The 27,750-nt window shown below is 37.1% G+C and overlaps 1 protein-coding gene across 4 annotated transcripts in view; it reads left to right on the forward strand.

Annotated features, from left to right (window-relative positions):
• LOC129746562 (polypeptide N-acetylgalactosaminyltransferase 2-like) overlaps nucleotides 1-26,698 on the forward strand; it is a 31,394-nt gene extending 4,696 nt beyond the window's left edge. Inside the window, exons 1-2 of one of the 4 annotated variants that reach the window (XM_055740258.1) lie at nucleotides 3,737-4,413; nucleotides 24,487-26,698. In XM_055740258.1, the coding sequence (XP_055596233.1) occupies nucleotides 24,725-26,452 (1,728 nt within the window). In that variant the 5' untranslated portion in view covers nucleotides 3,737-4,413; nucleotides 24,487-24,724 and the 3' untranslated portion in view covers nucleotides 26,453-26,698. Of the gene's footprint in view, nucleotides 1-3,736; nucleotides 4,414-24,486 lie in introns of those variants that run through there. The other 3 variants (XM_055740257.1, XM_055740260.1, XM_055740256.1) reach the window with 3 other exon arrangements.
• Nucleotides 26,699-27,750: the final 1,052 nt, after the last annotated feature.

A 27,750-nucleotide genomic window follows, 5' to 3' on the forward strand; every position in this document is an offset into this window, starting at 1 on the left:
ATAAAACCAATTTAAAAGGGTTTTGAACAAGGATATCGGTTCTAAAGTAATCTTCCAATCATTTCGCATCTATTCCACCAAGTTTCGCAACCATGGAATGCAGTACAGTCACGTTTTTGAAGAAGATAATTATTTCCATTTTCACGCTCACAAGAGGTGTAAATGCACCTTTAGACAAAAAAAAATTATTAGCTGTTTAAAGCGGGCCATAGACTACACAAATGGCCTGTACAAATTCGATGATTCCACGACAATTCTTTGATCTATGCTCGCCCACACACTATAATATGGGTGGCCAACACTTTCAACAGGCGGGCCAAATTTTAGATTTGAGATTAGCTCGCGGGCCAAACAAGAAATTTTTCATTCATATTCAAGTAAAAAACAGGATACGCTATTACAATGAAAAATTTCTGCTTCAAGTTCAGATTCATCGTAAGAAACTTTGTTTTATGCATTTTTTTTTCAAAGAACTTTTTCAAGCGGTTTGAAACTTTAATTATTTATTCCATAAATGTCAAATGGCCGCCCATTTTCAAGTTTACCGATCTCCCTGAAAAAAATTGTAAGTGTTTCTAAATAAAAAAAAAAATTAAATGGAATGGAATTATTGAAAAATTGTACCGTTCATAAGCTTTCGGCATTTAAAAGATTATTTACTAAAAATACTTATAAGCACGAACCTCCTGAATTTTTTCGAGTTAAATCTCAAAATTTACCCTTTTTTGCACACACAAAAATTTCAGTGGCATTTTTGATAATATTCAAATTTTTAAGAACACAATACCAATTCTAAGCCTTTCAAATTGGGTTTAATTTTCATTATTATTGAATGTTGTAAATTTTTTATGTATATTCGATGTTTTTGAAACAAAATTTTTTAAATTTTATTTTGATTATGATGATTTTTTAAAGTTTTATATGATCTGTTTTCCTGAGGCCCTCAAAACTTCCCTGAATTAAAGATAGAGTTCGTACGAAAACTCACAACGCTCAAACAACTGTTGGAGAACCCTTAACAAATCTATGGTATGAAATAACCAAAAACAATCGGAAAAAAGGACAATTATTATATGTAAAGTACAGATAACCCAAACCATCCAAATTTTAACTTATTGGATTCCAATGTAATTAGATTTTTTCTATCAGCTCTTGTTTTCGAGATAACTCTTAAAAATAAGGAAAAATTCATTAGTTGAATTTTCGTACTTCTTTGGTAGACTATTTAACATTTCAAAGATTTTGAAAACAAATTTTCAATTGAATGAACAACTTTTCAAATAACCGCGTATAATTTTGCCATCTGAGAAAAAAATTCGTTTTCTATTTGTCAATTTTTCCCAATCTTGCAAAAAGAAAGGCAAATTTGACGGAATTTTTAAAAAAAGATTTAAGCCTATGGGGCTTATTCTGCGACTCAAGTGACGTGACTCACGAAATTTCAAATCGTTTTGCTGGCTTAAATAGCCTCTCTAGCCTCGAAATTTTCGTTCTGATGAGCTGTTATTGGTCTTCAGAGCTCATCGATACACAAATTTCTTTTCTGGAGCTTTTTCCGGAGTCAGTACGAAAAAGTGAAATTTCGTGAGTCACGTAACTCGAGTCGCAGAATAAGCCCCTATTTGAATCTTTGATATTTTTTAAGCATAAGTCGAATCGTGTCACAGTCTGCAACAAATTTGTTAAATGAGTTAAAATCTTCAATATGAAATACTCAAAGAAGAATGATGTTAGAAATAGTTGTAATCTTATCTATCCCAAGTTCTGAAAATTGTAAGATTTCATTTTTTTAAGCTATTTTTTGAAACGAAGAGCCAAGCCAGGTCTGAATCTGTGATTAAATAAAGGATAATAAACAGATTCAAAATCTGGTTTCAGTCTCCACGTAGGTTTAAATATATTTATTTGTTTTAAAAGATCGATTGTACGTAAAACTGATATATTTTTGGTTTTTCACTCGATTTATATCACTAAATTCAGAAGTGATAGGAAAAAAACCGACAAATGATTTATATTCAAGACGATCTTCAGAGATCTTTAAAAATCAGTTATTAAAAATGGGCAGCAAAAATGCTGTTCTCCTGTGAATGGAATTGTAATTGATCCTTTTTCAGAACTTTTTGCGAAATTAAATCGTATCAAATCAAGGAGGTTCCACCGACATTCATTTCGAATGAAGTAGATGAATTTTCGAAGATTTTTCAAATGATATGAATCAAGAAAAACATTCGATTTTGAGAACATGTTAATTTCAAAAAGAGCTTCGCGGGCCACAAAACGACGGTCGCGGGCCACATGTAGCCCGCGGGCCATGGTTTGGCCACCCATGCACTATACAAACATTTTTCACGCGAACACAAACGATTGCTGGCGAAAACACCAACAGCAACAAAAAAAAAACCATCTCCACCCCGGCTGGGAGGATGTTTTGTACAAAATATTTCGATCCCGACCGATTTTACTCCAACCGTTTGGGCGCTCATTCAAGCAGTGCCATACACTATGCAAATCGTGTTTACAGAGACAAAATTTCATCGCATTTGTACAAATGTTGTGTAGTCTGTGGCCCGCTTAATGGGGCATGTCTTTTGGCATTGAAAAATAATAAATTCAATTGACATCACTGCTGGGTATTTAACGAGATATTGCATGAATTCTTTTCATGCAATACTTTGTATGCTTCAAAATATAACCCATTTTTTGAAAAATAACTTGTGAAGAATTGATTCGCCCACGATGGATTAATTCCAGCTTCAATCCAACTTTTTCAACATGTTTTTACGTGTATTTCGTAAAGCAGAATTTAACAAACAATCCAACATAATTTTCACAATTCCAAGATGCAACAAAATTTCGAAGTTAGAATTTTAGAAGCCGTAATTTCCAGTTGTTCGGATGCAATCTAGGTACTTGGAGGGCTCGTGATATAGCTCAGTTGGCAAGTCAGTTGCTTCCTGAGGCGATGTGAGCGTGCTCGAGCCCAAGAATAAACGTCGATCACAGTTGTACCGGATAAGTTTTTCAATGACTGTCCTCCAACTGCATCAAAATTTGGTACTTGGATCTAGTTTTGGTAAGAGCTTGGAACTCGAAAAGGAAAAACGATTTTAGGCTTCAGATTTCAGAATCTATAATTGTAAGACGAGCAAGAGTGCCTCTAGCTGAAATCCTCAAACATACATTATAATATATCTCGTCAACGTTCGTGCTATTCATATTAAGATATGATAGATGTTTCTGAATCACCTTTTTGATCATCTTCAAATCATCTCCGTGAGAGTGATAAGAGTTTCATAAACTTTATCAAACACCTGAAGCATTGAAATCTGCATCAGGAATTGGTTCAACGTTTCATTCCACCCACAATTTCAAATTTCACAGCTATGTGAACCTCACTACAGGTGGATCGAAAATCATGCTAAGTAGTGAATCGAGAGAAAAAAGAGCCTCATGCTTTGTTGGATAAACGACCGACCGAGTATTAAACCTGTTGTATACATATCTAAGCTAGTGTGGGGAATGGTGCGCTATTCTGTTTTACCCTTTTTTCTTCATTTCTCTTACTCCAATTATTGCACATGCCGCAGCATTAGCATCAGCATCACAATCGACACCATCAGCATGATCATTAGCAGCAGCAGCAGCAGCAGCAACAATTGTACCATACCCAAAAAACATGCAACCACATAAAACAATAACTGAGGAGAGGTGCGAGATGAAAAGCAGCAATGCTTCTTCCAAAGTCAGTTGCTAATCTTGCACCGAGCGACACGCACATCATCCGTGCATTAGAGCGCACAGTTTGAGTACTTTCAATTACGGTAAACGTTCACGATCGCTGGCAATTGTTGTGTGGCTGAAAGTGTAGCAGCAAACAGCAAACCAAAAAAAACACAGAACAGAAATCGATCAGCAGCGTGATCGTGAAAAATCTAATTATTCGTGAGAAAGTGAGTCTGATCTTCAATTCTATTGGCAGCAACACATCGTGAAGACCGAGAACGGTTCGTGAAATTTTAGTCCCGGGGATGTGGAGTACCGATTTTGTGCGCGGAGTGGTTCGGCATTAATCGGCCAAACCAAGTTATGCAATGAACTGTGAATGTGACCGGCCAATTTCCATTTGTGATTACGAGGTCGTCGCCAGTCTCTAGTCATTTTGAGCGGTGAAACCGAAAGTCGTTCACTAAAAATCCCATACCTTCGCTGAAGTTTCGTTTATGTGCACAACTGCACTCTCGATCGTGCTCCTTGGGAAGATTCACAATCATACCTATATTTGCCTGCTGTTTGTTGTTGGCTTGAATAAGAAACGATCATCATCATCATCAGCCACGATCAGAAGAGCTCAAGTACGCGAGCATTAGCCGTCCGTCATTCAGAAAACTGCCAGCCAAAGCAATATATGTACGTGTAGGTATTATTCGCCAATCAAGAGCTTCGAGAGCTAGGTGAATTCAAGTATATTTAGATATGCAGCGTACGTATCAGAAAGTTGTAGTATGCACAGTGAAAGGCTAGTGTACCCGAACATCTACTTAGTAAACACAAATTTTCGATTCGCTGTCTGTACGTACACTGTACTGCACATCCATCCAACCATCCACCCACCCACCGAAGCGCCAGACGGGGTAATTCGTGATTCTGCTTCTCAATTCAGATGCGGATCGTGAAGAGCTACCACGCAACGCATCGAAATACTTAGTTTTCTCGGGGAAGGGAAGGACGATCCCGTCGTCGTCGTCGTCGTCGTCGATCGATCAGCAATGCCATTAATCAGCAGCGTGTTGAATAATAGAGGCTCGTTTTCAGTTCAGGTTCGAGATTATTCCGCATTTAGTGATCTGAGAACTATGTCTGTTTGTTTTTCGATTTCTCACAGCAGTGGCAGATGCAGCATAACCACCCCCAATTTAACGATTGCCGCTGGAGGTTGAGTTTCTCAGTTTTAGGGGGTACATTGTCCGTAGGAACAACAGCCTAAAAAAAGGAGAGCGGAGGTGCCATGCCATGTGCAGGTTTTAGAAAAAAAAATTAAAGTTCACACGTTTAAACCAAGGACAATGCAAGATCGTGTATCTACAGGTCCTTAAACACACTTTTTTTGAAAACAAAGTGATGAATTCTTTTGAAGATTTGCCTAATTTTCTGATAGTCATTCATTAATTGTTGGAATGATTAAATATTGTTTAATAGCTGACCCGATGTGCTTTGCTACCCCTTTCATGGAAAAAATTAAGCTCGTTAAAATTATTTTAATTAAAATAAACTTATTTTTTGAAAAAAATTCATTATTCAAAAGCGAACTATTTTTCATGGCATCTGAGTTTCGAGAATGTTCTGAACCTCAGGTTCACGCAACTTGAAGGTTTTAACCCTCATCCGCATTTGAGTGTCATTTTGACACTATTGCAAGTTTGAAGGCTTGTAACTTTTTTCAGAAGCTTCAAAATACAAAAATTTCTTCGGGGACCCTAAATGAATTCAAAAGTTCTTTAATATTGTATTTTTACTTTTTTTATGGACAAACTCTGGAAGCCTGGACAGAAAAACTCCCTTTTCCGACTTACAGTGTCAATTTGACACTCCAAAAGTAAAATCTATCTAAGTCGTTTGAATTATTATGAATTTCATATAAAACTTATATCAATAGAAACCTTGAAATGTCAGTAAAATATATATAGAACATTATATATAGCTAAAGCTTCTAGTTTTCTCGTTATTCAGCATGAAAGAAAAAAATCCGAAAAAACATGCCTCAGGAAAACTGCTGTAGTTCATATATTACACGTCCTAAAAAATATTTGTCTTATGCATATGAAAGCTGAAGTTAATGTCTACATTATGAAGTCAAGAAATATTTTTTAAGATTTTTTTTGATGAAATGGTCACAAAAAGTTCAAAAAAGTGGTCCGAAAAACCTGGCTTTCATATGCATAAGACAAATATTTTTTGGGCGTGTAATATATGAACTACACCAGTTTTCCTGTATTTATGAATCCATGAAATGCGGCTCCCGCCAGCTCCAAGATGGCAGCCCCATCGCGGGATAGGGACTTTAGGCTAACAACCTACTGCTCCTGAAATCTTTTATTGTTACAGAAACTGAGAGAAGAAATAACCGAATTGGAACTTTGGCAACGACTTTTAGCATGAAAACACGGACTAGAATTGGAACTTGGAATGTTTTGACCCTTGCCCAGCCAGGAAAGCTGGCTCAACTTACTAGAGAAGCTAGCCGCCTCAAGCTAGAGATATTGGGACTGAGCGAAGTCCGTTGGCCTAACACTGGAGAACACAAGACACAGTCCGGGCAAGTACTGCTTTACTCTGGCATACGAGGAGAACATGCTACTCGGGAGCGAGGTGTTGGTTTCCTGTTAAGCCCGCAGGCCCATGCGGCCCTCATAAGATGGGAACCGATAAACGAAAGAATAATCGTAGCCAGATTCAGAACACGGGTTAGAAACCTTACAATGGTCCAGTGTTATGCGCCAACTGACGTTGCCGATTTGCAGGAGAAAGAGCAGTTTTACAGTCAATTGAACAGCGTGGTTGAGAGAATTCCGAAGGGTGACATTCAAATCCACTTAGGCGACTTCAACGCAAAGATTGGCTCCGATAATCAGGACTTTGAGCGCATCATGGGGCGCCATGGCCTAGGATCCGCAACAAACGAAGCGCAGACATTGCATCTGACCATCACCTCGTCCTTGGCGAGATACGACTGAGAGTTGCGCGTGTCCAACGGCGCGAGGAGAAAGTCGGGTGTCGATACGACGTCCGCCGGTTGGAGAATCCAGAGGTGAAAAGGGCATACGTTGAACAGCTAGAATCCCGAGCCTCGGAGCTGCCGACAGACGGAACAGTCGAAGAACAGTGGTGTGGAATCAAGAATGCCTTTATCACGACGAGCCATGGTACTCTCGGTAAAGTTTGTGGAAGACGAAGTGAATGGATGTCGGATGAAACCTGGAGGATGATCGATGATCGGAGAAAGGCGAAAGTCGGAATTGAGCAGGCATGTACCGGGTCAGCCAAAGCAGCCGCCCGCTTACGATATGCGGAGCTGGAAAAGGCAGTTAAACGAGCTTGTAGACGAGACAAGCGAGCCTGGACAAACTCCCTAGCCGAAGAGGGAGAAAGAGCCGCCGCCATTGGAGATATCCGATTATTATATGATATTTCTCGCCGTCTTAGTGGTGCAAGGACTAATGCAAGAATGCCGCTGAAAAACCGAGCAGGTCAGCTGCTGACAGATCGAACAGATCAGCTCAAGCGTTGGACTGAGCATTTTGATCAACTTTTTCGAGTTACAAATAGCAATGGCCAACAGAATCCGCAGCTCGAGGCGCCCACAGTAAGTCGCATTAATGGCGTCAACTCGGAAGCGCCTTCGCTGGCTGAAATAGAAGCGGCAATCAAGGACATGAAATCCAACAAAGCGCCTGGAATCGATTGCATTCCTGCTGAAATGCTCAAAGCCGACCCTGCCTTGTCAGCACAAATGTTGCACCGTCTATTCGCTGACATTTGGGATACTGCAACATTCCCGGCCGACTGGATGCAGGGTATCCTCGTAAAGGTCCCAAAGAAAGGAGACCTAACAGAGTGCGGTAACTGGCGTGGCATAACTTTGATCTGTACAACCCTCAAAGTACTCTGCAAAGTGATCCTGAACAGGATCCAGGAGAAAATCGACGCTACACTCCGACGGCAACAAGCTGGATTCCGATCCGGACGATCATGTGTGGACCACATCACAACGCTACGAATAATACTGGAACAAATCAACGAATTCCAGGACTCTCTTCTGCTGGTGTTCGTTGATTTCGAAAAAGCATTTGACCGACTGAACCACGAAAACATCTGGGCTGCTCTTAGACGACGAGGGGTCCCAGAGAAACTAGTCCATCTCATCGAAGCACAGTACGAGGCATTTTCGTGCAAGGTCTTGCACGACGGTGTCTTGTCCGAACCAATCCCGGTAACTGCTGGAGTGAGACAAGGATGTATTTTGTCACCGCTGCTTTTTCTCATCGTAATGGATGAGATCTTGACTGGATCGATTGACTGTAGACCAAACCGAGGATTGCCGTGGAATCCTTCAACCATGGAGCAAGTGAACGACCTTGACCTGGCAGACGATATTGTTTTGCTCGCCCAAACACAACAAGACATGCAGAGCAAACTCGACGACCTCACCGAAAGCTCCAAGGCAGCAGGTCTCAAAATCAATGTCGGAAAGACCAAGTCGATGGAAATCAATACAGAAAATCGTTCCAATTTCGTGGTAGCTGGACAAAAGGTTGAGACAGTGGAGTGCTTCCAGTATCTTGGTAGCCAGATTACGCCTGATGGTGGGACCAAGAAGGACATCGAGACCCGGATCAGAAAAGCCCGATTTGCGTTTGCGAGTCTCCGAAACATCTGGCGGTCACGCCAGATCTCTCTACGAACTAAGATCCGAATCTTCAACTCAAACGTCAAATCCGTATTGCTGTACGGGTGTGAAACTTGGTGCACATATGCGGTGACGACGCGAAAACTGCAAGTTTTTGTGAATCGCTGCCTGCGGAACATCATCCGCGCTTGGTGGCCTGGCAACTGGATCTCAAACGTTGAACTTCATCGCCGGTGTCATCAAAAGGCGCTAGAAATCGAGATTCGGGAACGTAAGTGGAGATGGATTGGGCACACGCTGCGAAGAGATGAAAACGAGATTTGCAGAGAGGCGCTTGACTGGAATCCAGATGGGCATCGAAGAAGAGGCAGGCCCAAAAGCTCGTGGCGGCGAAGTCTAGCCGCTAAAATCCGCACAGTTGACGAGAACCTCGGCTGGCAGCAAGTGAAGACGCTGGCTCCGGATCGCCAGCAGTGGAGATCTTTTATCTCAGCCCTATGCGCCGGTCAATCGGCGCTGGACCCTTAGGTAGGTAGGTAGGCAGTTTTCCTGAGTCATGTTGTTTCGGTTTTTTTTTTCATGCTGAATAACGAGAAAACTAGAAGCTTAAGCTATATATAAAGTTCTAAACATATTTTACTGACATTACAAGGTATAAGTTTTGTTTAGATCGATTGAACACGCCAAAAGTTATAACGATTTGAGCTTGTAGTGTCAAATTGACACTCCTAGTGCTGATTAGGGTTATGAAATCTGATGCGGATGAGGGTTAAGGTTGAAGGAATCACCCTTTAAAAAAACAAAAAGGAGGGATACCGTCAACTGGGGCAACATGCAACACTTTTCAATTTTAATTGCTTCTAAAAAACTTTTGTTCCCTTATGCATCAAAAGTTTTAAGGTTGATGATGGGACATCAAATTGGTGAAGTCAGAAAAATTATTGGTTTCTTCAGTTATTTTCAATTTAAAAACAAAAATTTCGATTTTCACCCTCCTCAGAAAATGGGGTAACTTGCAATAAACTTTTGTTTTTAATTATAAATCATATGAAAACGTAAGAAAATTTATAGTTTTTGATTAAAATGTCGATGATTTGAAGACCATTACGAATGAAAACACCAATTGCAGCAATTTGTTGTTCTGTTAAAATTAATTTTCATTAATTTTTTTTCTGAAAATAAGGATGCTGTATACATTCAAAGTTAAAAAATACAAAAAAAAAATCCACAAGCTGAAATCATACAATTTAATGTTTGGATGAAATTTTCAATGTTGTCAAACGCGCGATCAAAACCATCATATTCCAGCATATGGTAACGAGATTTACATGGTGTTTCTTTGATTTACATTTCGTTGCAGGTTACTGAATTATAACAATATTTATTTGAAAAATTGAGTGATTGCTCGAAAAATATTTTTACACCAAAAGTGTTGGTATAGGATGAGAAAACCAGTAAAAAGTTTGTACGTGATAACATTAAACCGATCCGTCATACTGGGTAAAGTTTTTACGGCATTGGAAAATATTAAAATTTGAACATTTATTGCTCGATTTTTCAAATTTTATATGAAAATCGTAGTATTCAATACAATGAATGAACTGTTTAAGTTAAAAAAAGACGCCCCTTTTTGAAGCCGGAGGATCGGCTCAGTAGTACAGTACCGTCAAACGGGGCATCATGCAAAAGCAGGGTTAGATACAACATTCGTATACCACAACACTCATTCAATTTTTATTTCGAGCAAAAGATTTACAATTTTTTACATTTTTCGATGCCATAAAAAACTTTACCTAGTATGACGGTTTGGCTTAATGATATCTCCTACAAACTTTATATTGCTTTCATTATCCTATACCAACACTGTTGGTGTATAAATATTTTTCGGACAGTCACCAATTTTTTTTAAATAAATATTTTTATAATTCAGCTAGCTGTCTGAGACAAAATGCAACAAAATACAAATGTATGTATGTATGTATGTATGTATGTTAGACCCGCCAGTGGCTGATAGGTCTTTCGACCCGAGTCGGTACGGGAAGTCTCGATCGCACATTCAAATATTGGTAATGCTTAACTCATCAACAATATTTGCAACACAACCAAGGGGTCCGTTACCACTGGCTTGGGACAGGTTTGACTCATCTCACTCCCTTCCAACTGTTCGAAACAAATAAGGAATCATGAAAAAGTACCTCAGTAAGCTACTCATAATTCCTAATTTGCCGAGATACTCCGGCTGGCTTGAACCCACAATCCATTGTATATCAGTTTTCCATTCGTTTGATGCCCTGTCCTACCCCCCATTAATCCCCAATAATAGAGTTAAACTATTTTATTGTAAATGAAACACAGGAAAAAAATACATTTTTGAATAAAAAGTAAGAAATGAAAGGATACTTATCTTCAAGCCATCATAAGGCTTCAGTAGTTCTTCGTAGATCCACACCACAAAGCAAAAGTTTGCATGTTCTTCTGTTACGTATCGCAGCAGTCTAGTATTTTACATATATCCATGCACGTCCATATGTGCACGTGCGTCATGTCATATTAAAAAAACATAATAGTTACATTTGCTAATAAAAAATCTTCGAAGTACATTGCACGTTTGTCAATGCTGTAATGTTTATCTGAATTTCATTTTCACTTAAATAATCTCAAACTTCCTTATTAATCACCAAACATCACCTAAAATGGTTACTTTTCAATGTTTTTGTTTAGATTTCCGTAGCTCAATTTGTTACCACAATTTCAACGCAAATCTTCACCTTTTTGGGTAGCGTTTTTCAAGTTTATTCACTGCGCATCACTTGGGCTATACGTTGGTACAACCTTTTTTTTACAAAGTCTCTTAATTTTCACTTGAAAACACTTACAAAATGCAACAAAATACAAATCAGAACTAAATCTCATAAATCACGTTTCCATATGCCGGGATATGATTTTGCATTATGCGTTTGTTAACATTAAAATTTCATCCATCCTAAGAATTATTTTCATGATTTAAGATAATAGAATATTTTGTAGATTTTTTTACCCCTAAATGTATGTAGCAAATTAACACTTTTTTCTTAAAAACATTTTTGACAGAAATTTTTTTAAATTTAATTCGAAAGAAAACCAAAAATTACTGCAATTGGTGCTTCATGCGTTATGACATCGCAAATGTATCAAAAACTATAAACTTTCAAACGTTTTCATTTGATTTTTCATTAATAACAGATTTTGTTGCAACTTATTTACTGAGAATCGCATGTTTTTATAAATTTAAAAATAACTGGTAAGACTAATATTTTTTCTGACTTCGTCAGTTTGGTGTCCCATCAACCTTGAAATTTTTGATGTACAAGAGGTATGATTATCTGTAAGCATTAAGATTTTAGAAGCCATTGCTAAAACTGAGTTTCACAGTGATCGGTTCAATAGTTTTCGAGTCTATAGAAAACAGACAGACAGACAAACATTCTTTTTTATATATAGACTAGACCTATAGACTAGCTGACACGAAGTGCTTTGTTTGCTACCCCTTAAAAATGAAATTTTCTCAAAATTACCTCGTTGTTTCAACCCTATTGAAGTATGATTGATGTAAACCTATTCAGATTTAGTATTCAGAATTCAGAATCAGAATTCAAAAACAGAACTTATATTAGGAAATTAGATTAAGATTTTTAACTCAAAATACAATCTTTAAAATCAGAATAAGATTTCAGATTCAGACTCCACAATGAAATTTTCGATTTAATATTTATATGCATATCCCATCCTTTTGAAGGAATGTTTAGCTCATAAAAAGGTATCATCCTAGGCTACGAGTCGCCGCTAAGCCATCGTAGTTGGTGTCATTTATCCATTGTAAAAGAACAAAAAAACAGCAAGATGGGCTTGTGATATAGCTCAGTTGACAAGTCAGTTGCTTCCTGAGCCGATGTCCGTGAGTTCGAGCCCAAGAGTAAACGTCGATCACAGTTGTACCGGATAAGTTTTTCAATGACTGTCCGCCAACTGCATCGTTGATATAAGTCGCAAATGACATAAAGATGTTAAAACGACTACAATAGAAACAAAGTGATGGTTCGAAACTTCGTAGGAATAATTTCCGGCCTCAAAGACATCTCCATGCCGATTTTCACGTCGATCTGTTCAGTAGTTTCCGCGTCCATTGAGCACATACAGACATAATAAGCCTTTTATATAATTAGATGTAATAGTTTTCAAAAGTATCATTTTACAATAGGGTTTATTTTTTGGAAAACTGGTTTTATCAAGTGTTATTGGTTTTAAAACATGATGATTTTAAAGATTGCCGTAAAATCCTTTAGATGCGATCGCAGCGCAGCCAATAGCAACAAAGCGCACGGTGGAGGGGTTCTCCTAGCTGTGCGATCCGAATTAAAAGCAAAACAAATTCAACCCCCAGGAGCTGAAACAGTTGAACAAATTTGGGTATCCGTAGCAATGGATCAATTCGAGCTCTATATTTGCGTTCTCTATCTTCCGCCTGATCGCACACAAGACTCCAATATTCTCAACCCACATCTTAACTCCCTTGAGTGGATCACTGGTCACATGAAACCTAAGGACAAGCTTCTTATCATCGGTGACTTCAATTTCCCGGGAATAAAATGGAAACTCGCTTCCTCTGGCCACTTATACCCCGATTCCAATAGCTCAACCATGACTATTAGCTCTTCTTATGTTCTGGATGCATACAGTACTGCTGGCCTCACCCAAAGAAATAGCATTATTAACGCTAATGGTCGCATGCTCGACTTATGCTTCGGCAGTTCGGAATTTTTCTCTGGAAATCTACAAGTTTTTGATGCACCTGATGCCCTAGTCAAACATTGTCAACACCACCCTCCTCTGCTTATAACCATCAAACACAATACTTACATATTCAAACAGCCTGAAGTGTCAGCCTCATATGACTTTGGGAAAGGAAGGTACGACTCAATGATTGCTTTCTTATCAACCATCGCTTGGAATGAAGTTCTTGATAAACAAAACGTTAATTCAGCTACTCTAACCTTCACCAATATCATTGCACACGCCATCAACCAGTTTGTGCCTATCAAAACTTCTAGACCTTCTAACAATCCGCCTTGGTCAAACACAGCTCTCAAGAAACTCAAAACTGCGAAACGCTCTGCTCTAAACAAGCTTACTAAGCATCGAAACAATTACTCAAAGCGTAGATATCGCTTTTTGAATCATAAATACAAATCACTAAATAAAACTCTGTTCGCGGCGCACCAAGCGAAAATTCAATGCCACTTGAAAAGTAACCCCAAAAAATTTTGGAACCATGTTAATAAACAGCGAGATGAATCTGGTCTTCCCAACACCATGTTCATATCAGACATCGAAGCCAGCACTACTTCGGATATTTGCGACCTGTTCCGAATTCACTTTAAAAGTGTATTCACCGACGAAACTTTAAGCGATGCTGAAATCTCCGCCGCTGCATCCAATGTACCACTACGAGATACAATTGGGCCTCATCCAACCATCACTGCTGCTGCCGTGGAAACCGCCTGCTCTGTCCTGAAATGCTCCACCAACCCCGGCCCCGATGGCATCCCATCGATTGTCCTTAAAAGATGCTCATCCACTCTATCGCCAGGGCTAGCCCACATTTTCAATCTGTCACTAAGTAGTGGCCGATTCCCGAGCCTTTGGAAAGATTCTTATGTTTTTCCCGTTCACAAGAAAGGAAACAAATCCGATGTAGCCAATTACCGTGGCATCGCTGCGCTTTGTGCAGCATCGAAGTTATTCGAGCTTATTATTCTGAAGTACTTCACTCACAACTGTTCGTCATACATATCAGAAACTCAACACGGATTCATGCCTAAAAGGTCGACCAATACTAATTTAGTTGCCTACTCATCGTACATCTTCAGTGCGTTTCAAGCACGCCACCAAGTTGATGCCATCTATACGGATTTGTCCGCTGCTTTCGATAAGATCAACCATAGGATCGCCATATCTAAATTCTCTCGACTTGGCATATATGGGTCTGCACTTCAGTGGCTTGAATCCTACCTCTCTAATAGAAGCATGTCTGTAAAGATTGGAGATCATACTTCCACACCTTTCCACGTTACATCTGGTGTCCCCCAAGGCTCTCATTTAGGGCCCTTTATATTTTTGATGTACCTAAACGACGTGAATCTTCTACTGAAATGCATGCACATTTCTTACGCGGATGATTTTAAACTCTACTACACCATACGCTCTCCCAAAGATGCCGAATTCCTACAAATCCAACTAGACGCCTTCTCAAATTGGTGTCATGACAACCGTATGGTCCTCAATGCTACAAAATGTTCGGTCATATCGTTCACACGCAAACACACAACATTTCAATTCGACTATTGCATTCAACAGACACCTCTCGCACGCGTCGGCGTCGTTAAAGATCTAGGTGTTATGTTCGATCAACAACTATCATTTAGAGACCATATCTCTTATGTCGTCACCAAAGCCTCCAAATGTCTAGGATTCCTTTTCAGAATAACCAAGCATTTCAGAGATATTCAATGCCTTAAAACCCTTTTCTGCGCACTGGTTCGCTCTAATTTAGAGTACTGCTCAATCGTTTGGAATCCCTATTATAACAACTCAATTGAACGTATCGAGAAGATCCAACGCAAATTTTTGCGCTTCGCTCTCCGCAACTTACCTTGGAACGATCCCATCAACCTTCCTGCATATGAAGACAGATGCAATCTTATAGGACTTGATACTCTGTCTTCTCGTCGAGCTGTCTTAGATGCATCCTTCACATCCGACATCATTCTCGGTAATGTTGATTGTCCTCAAATTTTAGAAAGTTTAAATTTTAATGTAAGGCCCAGAAACCTTCGTTCTCAATCTTTCCTGGTCCTTCCACATGCTTCTACCAATTACGGTCAAAATGCACCACTTGCTAGAATATCTAGAACTTTCAATCGCGTATCGTCAGCTTTTGATTTTCATTTATCCCGAAACACATTAAAACGTAAATTTCGCAGAGAGCTTTTGTAATTTAGGCTTATCTATACTTAATTGTGTAAACATTGCTAGATTGTAAGGTGTGTTAATTTTAAGTACTCGATGTATCATTTGGATTTAAATTGTAATCTGTTGATGCAAAAGATGAGGGTTTTTACGCGCATATGAGAGGGATCCAATCCAACTTATATGGGCTTTTTCCCCTCCAATAAAGAATAAAGAATAAAGAAAATCGGGTATTGAAATGGAATAAAAAAATAAAGTTTTGCACGATGTGAATGTTTCTTGGAATGAACATCTGCACCATACTCGACAAAATCGATCTAACTACATATTTTTTTTCATATGCTGACAAAACTTCAATAATTCTAGATTTGAAAAATTGTACTTATTCAAACATTGAAAGCTAATTTGAAACAACTTAGAATAAGGAATTGAAATCTTAATGCAGAATCTGAGTTTCAAAATTCTATCTTGAATCAGACCAAAATTTCAAAAAAAATTATCAAGAGTTTCTCAGTCTCTAAATTCTCTGATAGCAAATCTCATAAATTTGTGAATGTGAATTTGATTTGTAATCATTCAGCACTACTTTGCCCACATTTTTAATGGTTTAACTTATCGTTAAAATTAGTTGGAAAAGGTGTAAGTGACTCCATTTTTCAAATTTTTGGCCGTTTCTTTTCTATTTTTGAATTTAAAGTAAATTTGTCAATTAAAAAATTCATACCAACGAAGTTTGAAGCTGAAATTCTAGAAATCTTCATCAATGGACGCCCTGTAGATTGGCAATGGATGTATGAGAAAAAAATCATTATCGAAATAAAAAAAAAACCAGCAACATTTTGTTAATTGGCTCAAAAACTGACCTGTGCAAAATTTCGGCTCAACTGGACGTGATTTAGGGGTGCTCAAAGCGCTAGAAGTTTAGATTTTTTAGCCTAAAAAATCACAAAAAATCGGAATTTTTACCTAATTGATCTAACATTGCATATTGCAAACTTTGAAATCTGAAGTTTAAGCTAATACCTTCAAATTCTGTACATATTTTCAAAAGATTTCAATGAAATATGACTGTTTATTTTAATGTGCTCTACAAAACTATGCTAATTAGATTTTTAGAATATTCTTTTTTTAGTAAGTTATGAGGTTTAGAAATTGAAAAATCTGGAAGAGAAAATCGACGTTTTCGATAACTGCTCATTTTTTTCATTTAATCAAAGGCTAGAAGCAGCACGGGACGTCTATCCGGATTTTTATTCTGAATAGTGATTCCAGTTCTTAAATTCTCGTTCTGATATGTTGAAACCCAATTTTTTTTTCTCAACATCCAAACGATACCTTTCATGACCTATTGGCGGTTTACAGTTAAACGGGTGCTTTCCACACGACTGACCGCATGGTAAATTCGTAAACCATACGGCATGCAACGACGAACGCTTTGAACGGCACTAAGTATTGACAATGTTTTAGTTCTGCATTGTGATTCCAATGAATAGTTGGTATGTTTTTTTTTTCACATAAATGACCGTCCACCTAGGGTACAATTAGCTAATATGCTACAATGCTAATATTGTCGCTATGGTATTAGAGTAGCTTAGTTCTTTTCCCCCACATCTAAGCGAAAGCTATTTGATTTGTGCTTAGAAGATTAACACAAATACAAAGGTATGAAAAAGTGTGGTGACACCATGATGAAATGAAACACTTTTAGTTTTCAGTTGAAAACTATGATATTCCACATGTAATATAAATAGAATTAAATTTTATTATGTTTTAAAGTCCATTTAGTAGCAAATTGGAAAAAAGAGCAGCATCCATTTGAGAAATAAAACAATTCTCTAATTTTGATAACGAAAAGATTCAAACCCTCAGCCTCACTAGAGCAATTTATTTTTTGTTATTGTTACCCATCACACGGTCCGATAGACCGACAAGTCGCCGATATTGCATGAATATCTCTGAAACCATTTATCAGCGAAAATCGGCTGCATTTAAAACACGAAAGCTAAGTCAGATTGCTAAGCCATGATGCTGTTGATGGAGAGTACCTACTTATACTTATCAGGTTTATTGTTTTTCTCAATTGTGGGTGTCTTCAGCGCATCCAAGCGTATTCATCAGTTTTTTTTTGCCAATTCTTGCTCTATTTCTCGTAGACTGGTAGGTACTCGTCCATTAATTTCTCTGCAATTAAACTAAGCTCAATTGATCGCACTGATTTAAGACTCCATCGAGAAGTTGTCTTAAAACAAAAAACGTTTAGGAAAGGAAAGCTTATCTGTGGCCTCCATTGAAGACCTTCCAAGACATTCATAATACAAGCGACAAATTTTGCCTTAAATAGGCAAATATTGTTTTTCGATTTGGATGAAGCTGCCAAATTCAAAGTTTTTATTTAAAAAAAATCGATTCAAATTTAGGTTTCATAATTTAATAACAGATTAAGAGTTTGAAATTCAAGTCTAAATTTTAAATTTCAAATTGTGTATAGGGTAATGGACTTATTTTGGACCGGGTACATATTTTGGACCACCTTGCAGCTTTTTTCCAATCTTTCTCTCATATATCATGTAAATCATGAAAATTTTGAACAAATATAGTTAAAGCTACTTCTTATGATTATAATCATATCCAATATTCCATTTAAATAAGCTGATAAGAGATAGACAATTGAAAATAAAGTTTTGATTTTTCACAGTTGGGCCAAACCAAGCCAATTTCAGGAGGAAGTGCCATTATTGGACTCAACTTTCAAGAAGTTTTCTGCCTAGGTGTGATAAATTTAACAACTACAAACATGTTCACAGCTATGATAAAACACTTGAAAACTAGTTTGCAAGCCCGCAGAATCAAAAAACTTGTTTTAATCGCAATTCGAGTCATGTCGAAAATAGGTCCTACTTATTTCCTTAGAGCAAGTTCACTGGTTGAGATGGAGATAGAAATTTCGAAGGTTTACAACACATCACAACACATTTGCCGTACACCGGTGTTGGGAAAATCTGATATTCGAACAGTTTCGCGCTGCAAAATTTGTATCGTATAACACTTTTTGGCCGAGGGTGATAGAAAAACACGATGATTTGCAACACCGAACCGAGTGATAGAGTCGGCGTTGCAATACAGTATTCGTGCATGAAACGCTTCGGTGCTGCCATCTTTCTTATGCTCAAAACCTTAGCTGAGGGGAAAATAAAGGAAATTGACCAATTTCAGGATTTTAAAATAAAGTGATATTTTCTTTTGTAAACAATTCTCTTATCACTTAAATTGATACGAATTACAAAGAAGTTAATCAACCCTTTAAAACCTACAGCCAATTTTTGTCATGCCCTTGCCAATTGAGTGGGCTATCATACATTTCGAGGCGCAGAGATGCCAGATAGCTGAGTAAATAAATTTTGTTTGTTTGAGCGGTTTTCGGGAGTAGGAGTTTCGTTTTTTTATTTGAAAAAGTTATTCCGTCGGAATGTCCGGTATCAAAGTTTGAACGCCGCCTTTAATGGTCCATCATCTTTAGAAAACGGAACCCTCGCTGTTAATTCGTCGAGTGTCAATCATATCAAACGCAAGTTATTTTATAATTAAACCCCATATTCCAAATTTTAGGTTGTGCTGCCGGAATGCACCAAATTTGGCTTCCGGTGGGTTGGATCACTGATCCCTTTGTTGAAACACGGTCAGGAACGGTTCTGATATCGGAACGTTCCACAGGTGGGACCTGGTAGGATTTTCAGAGAAGGAACAAGAAATGAAACGGCCGACCAATATAAGTTTGTATTAAAAGTTACCAAACAAAAACACTTAATTTAAATTATATGTAAAACTTCATCAGTGGTAAAACCTTTAAATTCGAAGAGTCCATCAAAGACCAAATTCACTTTCATTTGTACTCTACTTGCGTTTATGAAAAAAAAAATCGTGCCGGAACCAAACAAAATCAACAAAGCTGTTGTTTGATAGATGAGACATGCCCTGTTAAGTGAAACTTGTAAACTTGGAATGGAATTAACTTATACAGTATTTGTACATACACATTAATAATAAATTTTTCATATTAGCATTACTATTTCAATAAAGTGAATTTGATTTCAATTTTTAAACGATCAATTCGAAATAGGAAAAAATAGTAAAAATACTAAACAGCAAATGCACTTGGCATCGCTGGTTGCCCCCAATTTTATACCTTCGTTTTCTATCACACCGGTGGACGGCCAACATTTTTGGTCTATTTTTCACGATACAAAAATTCCCATCTGTGCTACAGCTGTCAAAATTCCTACCACTTTTTCCCAACACCATTGGACTTGCTCTTAGGGACTTAACACAAACTCGCTAAAGCCCAAACAACTTGAAACAACTCGCTAAAGCCCAAAACCGCCCTCAGACCGGGTTCATTTCAATTGGCATATAATCAAGCCATTTATTGTTTTAATTCATCAGTGTTTTAACTTACTTTTTGTGCATTATGCTTTAAACCAAGTTAATCTTACAATCTACATTAATGGCAACTGTTTGATAAGCAGTTGTCAAAACTACAGCTTAAACAAAAACATGAAAAACTGGACATGCACCAATTTTTTATTAAGTCGTTATTTGTTATGTTTCATGAAATTTTTTGACAGTTTGGTCTAAAACTTACAAACATACAGGGTTGATTTTCGAGAATATAGTTGATTAGGTAGAAAGACGAAATATAAACCCCGTTTAAGAGAAGTGTTGGGAAAAAACCGACAACAAATCGGCAAATATGTAACTGAGTTTAAAATTTGTAACAGATGAAATATCTCAGTTAATAGCAGACTAATTTATATAATATATTCAACTATAGCTATGAGATAGTCTTAACGTGATTGAAAACTTAGGAAAAATAATTGTTGAAATGTGTAAAAAATACAAGCGAAAAAGTACTAAAACTCAAGTTTTTCTGCCCCTGTGGTTATGCAATTATTGAAAAAGAAAACTGTTGATTAATTTACTCCAACGATAATTTATTTCGTAGCACAAAATTTGTTTCAAAGATAAAACTGAACTTTTGCGAATTTTTCAGCGAAAAGAAAACTGGCTTTTAGATGGTTACAAAAATCTCATAATTCTCGCACATTTGAATCTTTTTGGAATCTACGAATTCTACAGAACTGAATCGAAACCAAATCCACTATGGTTTTGGAAGTCAAAATGCATCAATTTGATGTTGTCAGACTTTCTTAACTTATCATTGGGTCGTCTGAAGAAGATTTGCGTTTAAAAAAATTGATCCTAAAAATAAGCCAACTGGCCAGTATTTAACACAGCAGAACAAATTTCGTCGAGATTGCAGTGTGCTGACGGAATTTTCAAAACATTTCAATACACTATATAACGGAGAACTTTTTCTGTTTTTACTCAATTCTTATCGAAAATTACTGTTTTAAAGCATAATTAGTTGTAGAAAAAACAGATGGTTTTAGTAGGAGATATTCAACATACAAGTGTACTCAAATAGAGGCTGGGGAGAAATTGAAGAAAGTTAGTTCAGGGATGAATTAACATGAACAAACAAAACTTGACTGCAAGAATAAGAAAGGAAAAGATAAACTGAATTATTGGCATAATTGCAAAAAAAAACTTATTTAGTTTAAGGGTGGTCCAAAATAGGTCTAAAGGGTGGTCCAAAATAGAAACTTGGTGGTCCAAAATACCGACCAGAGCTATGTTCAAAGAAACGAGTTTTTAGGCTTATATCTTGTTACATTGCAACAAACGACGATATGTTTTGATAGAAAAAGCCTTGATCTTCGTAATGAACGGATAAAGTAGTCAAAAATTGTAACATGTACTTTTTTATTTCAAAAAATAGCATAGCCACTTCCCAAAGCGGTCTAAAATTGGTCCGTTACCTTACTTACACTTCGAAATTCCAAATCAGAATTCATCAGATTCGAAAGTTCAAGGAATCAAGATTGAAAATTTCCAATTTTGAACGATTTTCCCAATTCAGTCCTAAGGAATCGGGGAAATACATTTTTGTTGAGAAGAATCAAAGTTCAAAAGAGGAAAATGAGAAGTAGGCCTTGGTCGAGTGCGGTCGCGTTTGTTTTTTTCTGCGTACAATTTTGTCGTTTTTCTGTATTTTTTTTATTTTTAAAACAAATCGACAGTTTATGAATGTGATTAATTTTTTCTCAGCGAAAAATTTGTTGATGGTTGGTGTTTCATAAATGGTGCTTTTGAGTGATGACCGCTTTTGGAATCGGGCCACTCGGAAAGAAACTTATCCCTGAGATTCGAGTTCAAGCTCTTCGAAGCGGTCTTAAGTTTTCCAGAACTGGTCACGGTGCACAATATAAGGTGATATCTTCCCGATAATGTCGTCATTAATATCCATCCAGTGATCCTCGGTGTATGCAGTATTATCCTACGCGCGCTAAACTTTTTGCCTGGCACGCTATTCGAGGGTAGGTTTTTTTTTGTTTCGATTATAGTCGTTTTACCATCTTTATGGCATTCGCAACTTTATCAACGTTACAGTTGGCGGATCCTTATTGAAAAATTTATCCGGTACAACTGTGTTCGATGTTTACTCTTGGGCTCAAACTCGCGGACATCGGCTCAGGAGACAACAGACCTGCCAATTGAGCTATATCACAAGCCCCGAGGATAGTAATGACGTCACTTGTTTACATTCAAACGCGTTGTTTACTCGTGTTAGTAGCCTACCTTGTCTATTTATACCGTGAGAACTGGTGATCCAACTTCCATTTCATCATACTTCGGTGAGCCCGTTCTTATTTAGGGGAGAAGCGGGCTAAATGTGCATTAAAGTACTCATTTTCTCCCATATTCCAATAGATGGAAGTCTTAAAACTACATGCACATGAGCGGACATCTGTTTTGTATACGTTAGAGCAATTTTTCTGTTGAAATCTCTAACAGTTTTTGTGAAAATGATTTTATAATAAAAGTAGTCAAAATAACCGATTTCCGGAAACGGCGGACTAAATGCGCATATTTATGTTTGAGCTATGTATATTTCGTTTACGCTTGCAATATTTTGATATTATGTGATTGAAAATGGTAGAAACGGATGTTAAGCATACGTCAAGGCTCAAATTTTGGCGAAATTTTAGTTATCAGTAGTTCTTTTTATGAAACATAGTGAAGTATATGCCATATGACCATATTTAAAGGTAATATTTTGTTCCTATCTTATTTTTATCGGATCAGTATTAAGATCTTCTATTTTCACTGTAAGTTCCAATATCTGATCATTTACAACTTTACCAAAAGTTGAATTTCCGATTTTCAGATGAATAAGAAAGAAACATCATTAATATTTTAGTTTACAGATCTGTACGCACGCACTGAGTAACAAAAAAAGATTTTTTGAAAATAGTCCAGGGTTTTCCAACTGAATTAGACTAATATTGACGCCCTGAGTCCGAAAATGACCATGGTTTTGTTCAATCAGGTCAGGATATTAGAATACTGTATCTCAAAAAGTTGACCTGATACAGCAAAATCAATGTGATATTCTAACTCAGGACACAAAAATTAGTCTAAATCAGCTGGGAAACCCCAGACTATTTTTTGGCTGTCACCCAGTGTAATTAAAGTTCAATATATTCTAACAAAACTGACAAAAATCGTGTTTGAATTTTTAAATTTTTTTGACTACATTTTTGCCATGCCATGTGACAAAAGCGTATTACCTACAAACTGCACTGATTAGATATGTTGAATCTCCAGCCATATCGTCAATCGGCTGTATGCGCATATTACCCGCACCCGCGCATTTTTTCGTGAAAAATATGATTTCGTCACTCGTTTGGCTTTTTTTCGTCTGGATGCGTTTCATTAACAGTCTTAAAAAGAACAGAAAGTTAATCTGGCCGAGATCAGGAAGTATAAACGAATTCCTATTTTTCAATATGAGGGGCCATTTCACGAAAATATTGCAAAAAACAGTGGACGATTTGTATGAACGTTCCATTTTTTCCTATTCATTGGCCCTGAATTCAATACTTTAAATCTTTGATCCTTTAAAAATCCTCTAAGCCGTTGATTCGTTTCATTTTACGATCGTTGTAGTTTTAAATTACCAATCTCTCCAACAGTTTTGTTTTCGGCTAGGGATAGATCGATGAGAGGTGTTTTTGGAGTAGAAATGTTGGAATTGAGTATGATAGACAGAAGAACTAATTAATTTATTAAAAAAAGTATTTAAATATATTTTGATCAATTCCATTGGTTCTTTGTTGATGTTTTTGTCTTCTATATAGATGTAAAATTGTGTCATGGCAAATTGAGTTCTATTGAGCCTTGAAATTTAAAAATTACTGTAGTTTTCTTAAGCCATCATAGTGATATTTGTTAAAAGCAATTCATAGTTCATCACAACATTTGATTATAATTGATTGGTTCCAAAAAAACTTTTCTGATATATTAAGATAAGATGATACACATTGATATATATACCTTTTTCCAAAAGCTATTGATCTTCGTCTATAATTCTTTTCATTTTCATATTTCCCTATCTATTTCCTGTTCTCTTCAAAAAGTGAAAAAAGCGATAAAGTGATGTAGAGCTAAGCAAACAATTGTACAAAACGAGTTTGGCTGGAAATTAAAATAAAAGATACATTAAGATCAGAAATAAACTTTATTTAAAGTTGATAATGAATGTTCATAATTCGGAAGAGGAGTATACGTAGCTAGGGCAAAAACAGTTGAAAAGATTGAAAAATATTTTGAAAAAATATTTCTTCAAACCTTTGTATTGCATCATATTAAATAGGAAACTTTCTGGAGCTTAGGAGCATAGGTTTTACCGTGGCCACATTGCTTACCAAGGTGAATTCCATGTCACATTACCCTCACCCCCAAACATTCAACGATGAATTAAATTCCAGTTCTAGTTTCAATAAGAGAATGTTATGCGACTTATTCGAGATCAATCGCTCTTCGATTTTGAAGCGCTGTTTTAAAGCAGTTTAAGTATTTCAATCAACTCATATTCCTATTTTCAGAATATTAGAATGAAAATAATATAAGCATTACAATTAAACAAAGCTTTTATACTCCTGTTTTTCTCTTTCCAGTGCCGCAGTTTTAAGTGAAGACAGAAATGGATGCCGATGTACACAACGTCTTCAGCGCGAGTTGATCCTCATTCGGATAGTTTTCATAGATAGCAAAGGAAGCGCAAATATATACAAAAAAACAGACACATTTGCTTACATTTCTAGTCAAAACACATCCCACGTGATCACGTTACTAGCGCAAATTCATTCTGTACATACTGGAAAGCACAGCAATATAACCTTCAAGTTCTGAACCATGCGGAGAAATTTGAAAATATTTTTAATACTAGCAATATCATGGATTCTGGTAGCAGTTTACTATTTCGAAGGTAGTTATAAAAGCAGAAATCGAGCACTACGTCTACGAGACCAGCAGTCAGCCGCTGTAACCCAGCAGCAAAGCTCGGAAGGTTGGTCCCAGCTGCAACGCCAGTATAGTCCGTCTACATCTCCCAAGCAGAACTTGGTGTCTAATTCACTGTTGTTGCTTTCGTCACCTCGACATTCGTGGGATTACTTTGACGAATTCAGCTACATACAGAAGGGAAGTCTACAGCAAGGCGAAGATCCATACCTACGGAATCGATTCAATCAACAGGCTAGCGATACTTTAAAAAGTAATCGTGAGCTTCCCGACACCAGAAATCCCATGTGTAGGAAGAAATGGCCGACAGATCTACCGGCCACCAGTGTAATAATAACTTTCCACAACGAAGCTCGTAGCACACTGTTACGTACGATTGTTAGTGTTTTGAATCGGTCTCCCGAACATCTCATACATGAAATCATCCTGGTGGATGACTATTCGGATTTTCCCGAGGATGGCCAAGAACTGGCAAAAATACAAAAAGTGAAAGTGATAAGGAATGAGAAACGAGAAGGGTTAGTACGATCACGGGTTAGAGGGGCTGATGCGGCAACGTCTTCCGTATTGACTTTCCTAGATAGTCACTGTGAGTGCAATGTAGATTGGTTAGAACCACTTTTGATGCGCGTCAAAGAAGATCCGACCCGCGTGGTATGCCCTGTGATAGATGTCATCAGCATGGACACATTTCAGTATATTGGTGCTTCGGCAGATCTTCGTGGTGGTTTTGACTGGAATTTGGTATTCAAATGGGAGTACTTAAGTAGTTCCGAACGGCACGAGCGCCAGAAAGATCCGACAACTCCTATAAGGACACCGATGATCGCTGGCGGGTTATTTGTGATAGATAAGACGTATTTCGAAAAGTTAGGGAAATATGATACTCAAATGGACATATGGGGTGGTGAAAACCTTGAGATTAGCTTCCGTGTTTGGCAATGCGGTGGAACTTTAGAGATTATACCATGCAGTAGAGTAGGACATGTATTCCGTAAACGACATCCGTACACATTCCCTGGGGGTGGAAGTGGCAATATATTTGCGAAAAACACAAGAAGAGCCGCTGAAGTATGGATGGATGACTACAAACAGTACTATTATGCAGCTGTACCATTGGCGAAAAATATCCCATTCGGAAATATCGACGAACGCTTAAAGTTGAAAGAAAATTTAAAATGTAAATCCTTCAAATGGTATTTAGACAACGTTTACCCACAACTTACAATACCTGAACAACAGACCAAAGGAAGTTTCAGGCAAGGGCCATTCTGTATGGATACCCTTGGCCATCTAGTTGATGGTGTTGTTGGACTTTATCACTGTCATGACAGCGGAGGCAATCAAGATTGGTCGTTCACCAAAAAGGGACAAATCAAACACTTAGATCTTTGTCTGACGCTTTTAAACTTCTCAATCAGATCACGCTTTAATCCTATTGTTCTCAAGTACTGTGACGAATCGGCTAATCAACAGTGGCACAAAAGAGAGGGTGGACTGATACAGCACAGCAAGATAAATTTCTGTCTTGATTCACGTTACATAAAAGAAAAAGGTATAACAGCTGAAAGATGTAACTCGGCGCTCGAATCTCAACACTGGAGGTTTCTCACGAAGTAAAACAAAAAATGAACAAGCCAGAATGATAGGACACAACTAAATTCCTTCAATGTGTTTCTAATTATTACTGTTTAGCTACCAAATGTTGATACTATAGAGAAGATAAGCTAGTAACAAATACTTAATGATCAATTAATATATACGTTGACAGTGCATTCAAGCACCCACGGAAATCATCGTGATTGTACATTCCAAATAAATATAATTTTTATTACCATCCATGTAATAAAGATTTTGAAAATATGATCATCTGTGTTTTTTTATTACCACAAGGCTCCCCCGTGATAATTCACCAGCATCCGAATTCCAATATACCTAGAGTACATTGTAAAGAGCTTTCATTACGTCGTATGATACAAAATGTAAACAAAGAATTTTTTACGAAAAAAAAATACAAAAACTGACATAAACTAGTCGTAACTTCTTTCCATTTAGAATATTTGTAGCCTGGACCACTTATTCTATACGTGAGGTACAAATTTTAAAGTTGTTTTGAAAACTTTTGCAGCAGTTTTATGTGAATTTTTAAGATGTTTCATACGACGTAATGAAAGCTCACGCGAGATCCAGTAAATCTAATAATCTTAAAACTTTTCACTGTGTCCATTTTTGAAAAGCTAATCGATCCCGACATACCGTTTTTCATAAATCCCGGCTGCGAGTGTCAACTTTTCAAAATAATGTGTGTATAATTGTAGGGGAGAGTGGGGAATCATGGGCCACTTTTTTTCTTTGATCCATAACTTCTTTATTACAAAAGATAAAATGAAAACGATAGATGGTATGGTTTTCTACATTTCTAACGTATCATTAGGCATTTTTTTTAGTAAATTACTTTTTCGTGCTCTCGTGTATTTTTTTTTTTTAGTTTTTGAAAAATGGTGGGGAATTGTGGGCCACCATATCCAAATTGATCAAATAACATGCAAAGTTTATGAGTTGACCCGAAACTGTAATTTCATAATTCATGTTGTTATTTGAAAGTATGATTTGCAAATTGCAATTGCAACCATAAACATGTGTTCATATTTTTGTTATGAACTTTAGATTTTTCACCAATGAAATTTGCGGGTGATTGTTTAATTATGTAAGTATATTTTTTTAGCTAGTTAAAGAAAAGAAGCATATGCTGCATACAGAAGTCAACAACATATAAAAAAATATACGTACACAGAACTACGACGATGACAGTTGGATTGAGTTTTTTATCTCAATACACAGCTGAGTTACGTAGAGTGGTCCACGTTACTGTTTATTTTATTTGTCAACGATGTCGACTAAAGCATGGATCACTACAA

Source organism: Uranotaenia lowii, chromosome 2, assembly GCF_029784155.1.
Source record: "Uranotaenia lowii strain MFRU-FL chromosome 2, ASM2978415v1, whole genome shotgun sequence".
NCBI lineage: Eukaryota > Metazoa > Arthropoda > Insecta > Diptera > Culicidae > Uranotaenia > Uranotaenia lowii.